General features: G+C 41.6%; 1 protein-coding gene across 1 annotated transcript; it reads right to left on the minus strand.

Moving 5' to 3' along the window:
- Nucleotides 1-816: 816 nt before the first annotated feature.
- On the minus strand, nucleotides 817-1,188 carry LOC109213821 (RNA-directed DNA polymerase homolog). The gene has a single exon (XM_019377658.1). It carries the CDS (start codon nucleotides 1,186-1,188, stop codon nucleotides 817-819), a length of 372 nt encoding a protein of 123 aa, XP_019233203.1.
- Nucleotides 1,189-10,180: the final 8,992 nt, after the last annotated feature.

The following is a 10,180-nucleotide window of genomic DNA, read 5'->3' on the forward strand; positions in this document are numbered from 1 at the left end:
AAATCCTCATCAAAATCTGTTGATACTCAATTTTTCCCTCATGCTTATAAAGTATTTCTACATATTATTAAAATCTTTTTTTTCATACTTTTGTCAAATTTTTATTACAAGAGTTTCATACAATGATATTATTCCATTTTATAAGCTTTCTAAATCAATTTTTGGATATTCATGAATTTCTCCTTTAAAATTATTTCTAAGCGATTAATTATTTCAAATAATCATCTACATTTTAGGCATATTTTATAGTATTTTACCTAATTTTTATATAATTATATTTTCACTTTTACACTATTAAAATATTATTTGCAATAATAGCCTATATTCTACAAACAGTTGCATTTGTTGCATTATTTAATAGTTCTTCTTATGTGGTGTTAACTGACGCGAAGCATAAGCAATAACTCTACCCTCCTACATCAACATGCACCTAATGGTAATTCGATAAGCCTCACAATAGGCTGTATAAGAACTCGTGCAAAACCAGAACTAGAGTTGTGGTCAAGGCAGTCTTGAGTTTCTAAAAGCTCTCCTCACACTCATCAGACCACCTGAATGGGGAACCCTTATGCGTTAATCTAGTCAATAGGAGTGTTATAGATGATAACCCCTTCACAAAATAGCGATAATACCCGGCCAACCCGAGGAAACTCTAGATCTCAGTAGCAGAAGGCGGTCTGGGCCAACTCTAAACTCTCTCAATATTCTTCAAAATGTTAGTCCCCTCAATGGATATTACATGAACCAAGAATGCAACCGAATCAAGCTAAAACTCACATTGGATAATTTAGCATATAGCTTATTCTCCCTCAAAGTCTAGAGCAGAATCCTCAAATGCTGGTCATGATCATCCCAGCTACGAGAATACACCAATATATAATCAATAAAAACTATGAGAAAAGAATCAAGATAAGGCTGAAATGCGCAGTTCATCCAGTGCATAAAAGTTGTTGGGGCATTGGTCCGCCCAAAAGACATCACCAGAAATTCATAGTGACTGTAACGGGTCCTGAAAATTGACTTCGAAGTATCTGAAGCTCGGATCTTCAACTGATGGTACGCCGATCTTAAATCAATCTTCGACAATACTCTTGCACCCCGAAGCTGATCAAATAAATCATCAATATACGATAGTGGGTACTTGTTTTTGACAGTAACTTTGTTCAGCTGCCTGTAGTCAATGCACATTCTCATAGAAACATCTTTCTTCTTCACAAATATTACCAGTGTATCCTAATGTGACAGACTAAGTCTGATGAATCCCTTATCAAGCAACTCTTGTAACTGTTCCTTCAATTCCTTCAACATTACTAGTGCCATGCGATACAGTGGAATAGAGATAGGCTGAGTGTCCGGCACCAAATCAATACCAATATCAATATCTTTGTCGAGTGGCACGCTTGACAAGTCTATCGGAAACACATATAGGAACTCCCACTACTGGAATTGACTCAACAGTAGGAGTGCCAGCACTAACATCCCTCACAAAAACCAAATATGCCAAACACCCATTCTCAACCATCCGTTGAGCCTTCAGAGATGAAATCACTCTATTAGGAGTGTGACTAAGAGAACCTCTCCACTCCAAACTTGGTAAACCCAGCAGCATCCATGTCACAGTCTTAGCGTGACAATCATGAATATCATGGTACGGAGATAGCCAATCCATACCCAAAATCACTTCTTAATCAACCATGTTAAGTAGTAAAAGAACAACTCTGGTCTCATAACCCTCAATGGTAACCACACACGGCCGCTATACACGATCCAGCATAATAGAATTACCCACTAGTGTAGATACATGAACAAGCATATCTAAAGAAACAAGAGGCATATCCAAATAATGAGAAAAATAGGATGACACATAAGAGTAAGTGAAAACAGGGTCAAATAACATTGAAGCATCCCTGTGGCACATTGAAACAATACATGTGATCACGACATCGGAAGAAACTACCTCTGGCCTAGTAATGCATAGCGACGGGCTTGAACTCTCCCCAGGGTGACCTCAAACCGATGCCCCACCCCTAGCTGGCTATGCGAGTGGTGTAGCTACTGGTGCTGATATCATAGGTTGCATCTTCTACCGTGGAACTCTACTCAGAAGCCTGGGGCAATCCCTCTTGAGATGATTCAAGTCTCCACACTCGTAGAAACCCCTCATATAAGGCTGGTGACCCTGATAACCCGGAGAAATGCCTATGGACCCTGAGCAGATGGAGCACGGTAAGAACTCTGTGCCGCATCTCACTAAATAATGACTGAACTGGGCGAGCATTGTATGAGCTATTGCTAGCTGATGAACCACGAGGAATATGACAAGTGTTGACGGCCAATTTTGATCCTCCCTTTTTAAAATTAATTTTTTCACGCTTAACAACTCACAATATATACTTTGAAGGTATTTTTTCTATGAATATATATTTTATAAATTAATTAAGTAGTAGTTTCAAAACCAATCACATAGTACTAATATTGTGTAATTACAAATGTATTTACCATTATAAAAATAACTTTTGTATATGCATTACATAAGCTTTATAATTTGACAAAATTACTCCTTAATTTCCAATGAATTAGGTTACTACATTAATATTTTTTGAAATTAGTGCTATAATTCAAAATATGCGTCATTTATAGATAATTGATTAATAATTAGTAGTACATATAATAATTATAATTTTGCCACATTTATTGGAAATTGCTAAGTCTATTCCAATTAATTTCAAAAATGGATTAAAGACAAAAAGGCTACCATTGCAATTCTCAACCAAATACAAATTGGTTATTAGTTAAATCATTTTCGGCCCAAATGTGCAAGCCCAAACGGAAAACAACCCAGTCTAAACAACCCATCCCCTTCCAACTTGGAAATCCATGCCATCCTCATTGAACCAACCAAGACACAACAAATCACCCGCTAATCCCACTCACAAAACAAACACAAGAAATCTGAACCGTTGATTCAAATAATCAACGGTCACAAATTATCCCTATTTTTCGTTTAATCTCGACCCACTATCAGAAATTATCTCAACCGTAGGATCACACAGATCCAACGGTCCCCATATTTTCCTAAAATTGTTTTTCTTAAATATCTAATGCCTCGATTTATTAGCGCTGTTGATCAAAAGATCCAACGGCCCAGATCTCCCAGCCGCCTCACCTCCCTCTTTCCTCGTCTTCTCTCTTTTCACTCGAGCATACAGACCCGTCAATCACCTGAGCCTTACACAAATTCGTGCAAGGCCATGAACCCATCAATAAGTCATCCATCTTGTCTTCCTTATCCGCGATTCTCATTTAACATTCCCTTTTTCAATCACAAATTCAAACCACCCAAATTTCTAAAACCCTAAGCTCAAATGTGAAAGCTTAAATCGCCTGAGCTCTATTACAATACTTCAAATCAAAGCCTGGAATTATCTCTCTATCCCTGCTACACCACGATTCCTGCTGAAATTCCCTTTTCAATCATAGAATTCAAAACCCTTCGAGTCTAAAAACCCTAGAATAAAAATGGAACTTCAAATCGATAAAACACTCTCTCACTCTATCAAGTCGGAGCATGCATGGTGATTTTTCAGAGGGTTCATCGTGAGGATTATTTACCCAGAGATCAAACGCAGTGAACTCTAGTCTTATGCTTAACGGATGGTTTCTTGTGCTTCAACGTTCAATGACTCACTCCACTCCAGTACTTAGTTAAAATCATTAATGTATCCCCCTACCTCTGTCTTATGATTTTCACTCGATTAGCTATCACCATCTACCATCCGTCACTCTCCACTACTTATTTTGAATTCATGAAGCCCTGAGCATTGAATGCCACCATAAAAAGGAGGTCTTTAATGTTCTCACCAACACACAATCTAACATCAACAGCAGAACAACCTGACACTGAATACACAGTCACAAACACTAAGAAAATTAGGGTTTCTGGTATTAGGTCTCTTACTGTTTTTCTCTCTTTTTTCGAGTTTCTTTTGCTGGTTCGAGTTTGAAAGTTCTGGGATCTTTGAGCAACAAAGGAATTCGTTTGGCTTGCTGCCCTTAAGAAGGTCGGCACCTTTCTCTTCCTTTTCTTTTGTTCATCTCTCTAAATGATTTAGATATGTCAATGTTAAGTTCTTTAGATTACAATTATGTTGTATGTGTTTGACATGTTTTATAGTTATGTTTTTCTTGTGTAATAATCCTTTATGATTAGTATGTTCTTGTATGATTCCTTAAGTGATAATCGAGTAGGTGAATGATAATTATTGATCTTTGTTTTGAGCTTTCTTGCAGTCGCCATGCCTAAATTCTTTTATGTTTATGTTCAAAGTAAACTTCTTAGTTATTGAAACTTGAACTAGATCGAGACTTGTATCCCTTTTCCAAAACCTTAAGTTTAAACTTACAATGTCTAAATACTTTCTTGTCTACCTTTGTTTGGGTCAGGGGTCGTTGGGCTAAGGATCTGGGATCCTTGTGCCTGGTGTTTGGGCCATTTGGGTTCGAATTTGGACTTAATTTTGGATTGGGATTAAAACAAGTAAAAAGTTATAACGACCCGGCCGGTCGTTTTGAGAGTAATAGCCCCGATCCCCTATTTACTGCTTCCCCCGTATCTTTTTCTGCTTATGTGACTTGCCGGGAGGTTCTGTTTTTGGTTCGGAGTATTTCGGGACACTTAGTCCCTAAAACGAAAGCTTAAGTTCTAGGATTTTGACCGTAGTTAGAATTATGTGAAGATGGCTCCGGAATGAGGTTTCATCGGTTCCGTTTGCTCCGTTGAGTGATTTTGGACTTATGGACGCATCCGGATTGTGTTTTGGAGGTCTGTAGGTGAATTAGGCTTGAAATAGCAAAAGTTGAATTTTAAGGAAATTTGACTAGAAGTTGAATTTTTGATATCGGGGTCGGATTCCGATTCTGGATGTTGGAGTAGGTCTGTAATGTTGAATATGACTTGTGTGCAAAATTTGAGGCCAATCGGACGTGATTTGATAGGTTTCGGCATCGGTTGTAGAAGTTTGAAATTTCAAAGTTCATTAAGTTTGAATTGGAGGGTGATTCGTGATATTAGCATTGTTTGACGTGATTTGAGGGCTCGACTAAGTCTGTATGATGTTTTAGGACTTGTTGGTATATTTGGTTGAGGTCCCAGGGCCCTCGGGTGGATTCCGGGTGGTTAACGGACAAATATTAGACTTGTGAAAGTTGCAGATTTTCTGGTGTTTCCAGTTACTGGTTTCCTTCATCGCGTTCGCGAGGGGAGTCCCGCAGTTGCGAAGAAGATCTGGAGGCAGGAGGAAAATTGTTCTTCTCGTTCGTGAAGTGGGGGCCATGTTCGTGAAGGTATGTTCAGCAGTGCATCGCGAACGCGTGAAGGGCATCGCATTCGCGTAGAGGAAGTAGAGCAGCTGGGACCCAAGGCTTTGTTCTACGCATTCGCATAGTGGAGAACTCGTTCGCGAAGCAGTAGGCAGTGGAAGCTGCGCGCTCGGAAAGGAGGGATTTTTGGTCAGTGATTAATTGTTTAACGCGAACGTGAGGGTGTGGCTGCGTTCGCGAAGAAGGAAATACCTCGGCAGCCTATAACATTTCAAAAACGAGGGTTTAGCCATTTTTATCAAAACTTGAAATAGAGAGCTCGGATTTGGACGAAATTTCGAGGGATTTTCAGAGGACGCTATTGGGTAACGATTCTTGACTCCTTTATGGTTATATTCCATTAATCTATAGTTAATTACACCCTTTAATCTCGGATTTGGGTTGAAAAAATTTTTGGGAAAATGTGAAAAGTTCTTCAACCGATTTTTTGAGTTTTGATTGGGATTTTGATATCAGATATGGATAATTTTGGTACAAGTGAACTCATGAGTGAATGGGTGTTCATATTTTGTTACTTTAACCCGATTCCGAGATGTGGGCCCGGGTAGATTTTCTAATTTCTTACTTAAACCTTGATTTTATTAATTATGTAATTGCTTTTGGCTAGATTTGGGACATTCAGAGTCGGAAAAATCGTGGAAAAGGCTTTCTTACTGATTGACTGAGCTTGTTTCGAGGTAAGTGGCTTGCCTAACCTTTTGTGGGGAAAATCCCCTTAGGATTTGGTTCTGTTGTGATATGTGAGGGCCGTGTACGTGAGGTGACGAGTGCGTACACGGGCTATTTGTGGTAAAATACAATTTTTACTGAGTAACAACCTGTTCCATCTTAAATGAGTTATACCAGCATGTGTAGTTATCCTGTTTAGCCTAGTATCGCATGTCTACGTGTCTTAAATACTTATCCGAACTCTGTGCAACATGCTTAGTGGATTTCCTGCTTTTTCCTTGACTTGTACTCAGTCTAAACTGTAGGATTTCTTGTTGTAACTGTTATTTTCATTGTTTTTGAGCTGCGTATTTACTTTGGTACTACGAGACGGTATCTCGGGAGATCCCCCTGCATATTTACTTTGGGACTACGAGACGGTATCTCCCGAGATCCCCCCTGCATATTTACTTTGGGACTACGAGACGGTATCTCGGGGGATCCCCCCTGCATATTTACTTTTGGGACTATAGGACGGTATCTCGTGAGATCCCCTGCTGTTTTATCCTTGTATATTGTACTGTTATTTTTTGTGTTTCCTCTTTGTTAAATTCTAGTCTCTTATTGCACTGCAATATTTTCCTCCCTTATTTATTATATATACCAGTAAGGCCTTGACGTGACCTCGCCACTACTCGACCGAGGTTAGGCTTGGCATTTACTGGGTACCGTTGTGGTGTACTCATACTACTCTTCTACACATGTTTATGTGCAGATCTAGGTACTTCTTATCAGCCACGTCATTAGCAGAGAGATTTTGGAGACTTCAAGGTATATCTGTCGCGTCTGCAGACGTCGGAGTCCCCCCCCCCCCGTTTATTCTCTCCTATGTCATTTACCTTTCCGTATTTTTTCTTAGACTCGGGTATATAGAGATACTAATTTTCTTTCATAAGTTGTGACTAATTGATGTTCCGGGTTTTTGGAATACTGTGTATACTCGAGTGTTGGGTATTGTACAAGACGAGCAGCATTTTTATCAATTATTTAATTATCTGTTGCAGTTAGTTGTTAAAGTTTTATTTTCATTTTTGTTATTCTGCTAATGTTAGGCTTACCTAGCCGTAGAGACTAGGTGTCGTCACAACGTCCTTCGGAGGGAGACTTGGGTCGTGACAAGTTGCTATCAGAGCTCTAGGTTCATAGGTGTCATGAGTCACAAGCAGGTTTAGTAGAGTCTCGCGGATCGGTATGAAGACATCTGTACTTATCTTCAGGAGGCTATGGAACTATTAGGAAAATTTCACTTCTTTTGATTCCTTGTCGTGCGAAATTTGTTGACTTCAAAATTCTAAACTATTGTCTTCTATTCTCTCACAGATGGTAAGGACACGTACAGCCGGATTAGATGACCAGGCACCTGCGCACCCTACTAGAGCCACGAGAGGCCGCGGCGGGGGTAGAGGCGAATAACGTCCACGAGGTGAAGCCAGAGCACCCGCACGAGCTGCTACAGAGGAGCCACTAGTAGCCCCAGTCGGAGCACAAGCACCTGAGATGTCTGTTACTGCACCAGCTCTTCAGGAGACCCTCACATAGTTCCTGAGCATGTTCGGTATTCTAGCTCAGGTAGGATTGATTCCCTTTGCTCCTGGCACATCTCAGGTCGGTGGAGGAGCACAGACTCCCGCCGCCCGCACCCCAGAGCAGCGAGTTCTGGTCGATTAGATTCTAAAGGTTATACTAGTACAGCTAGTAGCCCCACCTCAGTCCGAGGGTAGGGCCGCGGTTTCTAAGGAGGAGCAGCGTAGGCTCGAGAGGTACAAGAAGTACCCCCCCTCCTACTTTCAGTGGCTTGGCGTTAGAGGATGCCAGGGTTTTCTTGAGAAGTGCCATTGTATCCTGCATACTATGGGCATAGCAGAGTTGAGTGGGGTTTCTTTAACTAAGTTCCAGCTTAGAGGAGTAGGCTATCAGTGGTGGCGTGCTTATGAGTTGGGTAGTCCGACTGATATAGCTTCACTTACTTGGACTTAGTTCTCGGATATATTTTTGGGAGAGTATGTTTCCCAGAGTCTCAAGGATGCTTGGCGCGGAGTTTGAGCAGTTGCGCCAAGGTGCTATGACTGTTTCAGAGTACGCGGTTTATTTCAGTGATTTTGCTAGACATGCACCAGTCTTGGTTGCTACAGTTCGAGAGAGGGTCCATCAGTTTACCGAGGGGCTCCATCCCAACATCAGGATTAGCATGGCCCAAGAGTTGGAAATTGATATATCATATCAGCAGGCTGTGAGTATTGCTAGGAGAGTGGAGGGCATGCTTGCTCAGAAAAGATAGAAGAGGGAGGCCAAGAGGTCTCGAGAGTCTGGTTCTTATACTAGTACTTGTGCTCCAGCTGTAGTTTGCCATAGTAGGGGCTATGTGAGTCGCCCTGTTCATTTAGCACTTCTAGCCGCTAGAGGTATTCCAGCTACTCCTAGGCCCCAGAAGCCTTATTATGCACTTCCACTATCAAGTGTACCTCCTGTACGGGGTGCTTTCAGCAGTCAGTCCAGCAGACCTGTCCCAAGCCATCCACAGTACCCACGCCCTTCGGGAGCTTGTTTTGAGTGTGGTAAAACTCGCCATAGGGTGAGGGATTGCCCCAGACTTAGGAGGGGTGCACCTTCACAAATTTCTCAGGCACCGCGTTCTCCACCGGGTCCTCAAGCTATGATTACAGCACCAGCTACCAGTCCACCTGCTCAGCCAGCTCGAGGTGGAGGTCATGGAGGTAGAGGTCTCCTTAGAGGGGGAGGCCAGGCCAGATATTATGCCATTCATGCTCGTACAGAGGCAGTTGCTTCTGACTCTGTCATTAAAGGTATTGTTCTGATCTGTCATAGAGATGCGTCGGTTTTATTTGATTCAGGCTCCACTTATTCCTATGTGTCATCCTATTTTTCTCCGTATTTGGGCGTATCCCGTGATTCTATGAGTTCCCCTATTTATGTGTCTACACCTGTGGGAGATTCTATTGTTGTTTACCGTGTGTATTAATCGTGTTTGGTTGTTCTTAATGGTTTTGAGACCAGAGCCGATTTATTATTGCTTAGTATGGTAGGTTTAGATATTATTTCGGGCATGGACTAGTTGTCGCCCCATTGTGCTATTCCTGATTGTCACGCAAAGACCGTGACGCTGGCTATGGCAGGCTTACCGTGGTTAGAGTGGATAGGTCCCTTAGATTATACTCCCAGCAAAGTTATTTCATTTCTTGAAGCTCAACGAATGGTTGAGAAGGGGTGTGATGTGTATCTAGCTTATGTGAGAGATGTTAGTATTGATACCCTTACAGTTAAGTCAGTTTCATCAGTGAGGGATTATCCCGATGTTTTTCCAGCTGACCTTCCGGGCGTGCTGCCCGATAGAGATATCGTCTTTGGTATTGATTTGTTATCGGGCACTCATCCCATCTCTATTCCACCATATCGTATGGCTCCTCCTGAGTTGAAGGAGTTGAAAGAATATTTACATGAATTGCTTGAAAATGGCTTCATTCGGCCCAGTGTGTCACCTTGGGGTGCTCCTGTCTTGTTTATGAAGAAAAAGGATGGTTCTATGCGTATGTGCATTGATTATTGCCACTTGAAAAAAGTTACAGTGAAGAACATATGTCCATTACCTCGTATTGATGACCTATTTGATCGGTTACAGGGTGCCAGAGTGTTTTCCAAGATTGACTTGCATTCAAGCTATCATCAGTTGAAGATTCGCGAGCTAGACATCCTGAAGTCTGCTTTCAGGACACGGTATGGTCATTACGAGTTCCTTGTGATGTCATCTGGGCTGACCAACGCCCAACAGCATTTATGTATTTGATGCATAGTGTATTTCAGCCCTATCTTGACTCGTTCATCATTGTGTTTATTGACGACATTCTGGTGTACTCCCAGAGTCAGGAGGATCATGAGCAGCACCTGAGGATTGTGCTTCAGACCTTGAGAGAAAAGAAATTATATGCAAAGTTCTCAAAGTGTGAGTTCTGGCTAGATTCAGTTGTATTTTTGGGACACGTAGTGTCGAGTGAGGGGATCAAGGTGGATCCGAAGAAGGTGGAAGCAGTGCAGAGTTGGCCCAGACCGTTCGCAGCTACGAAGATCCAGAGTTTTC

Source organism: Nicotiana attenuata, unplaced genomic scaffold (genome assembly GCF_001879085.1).
Source record: "Nicotiana attenuata strain UT unplaced genomic scaffold, NIATTr2, whole genome shotgun sequence".
In the NCBI taxonomy this organism is placed as follows: Eukaryota; Viridiplantae; Streptophyta; class Magnoliopsida; order Solanales; family Solanaceae; genus Nicotiana; species Nicotiana attenuata.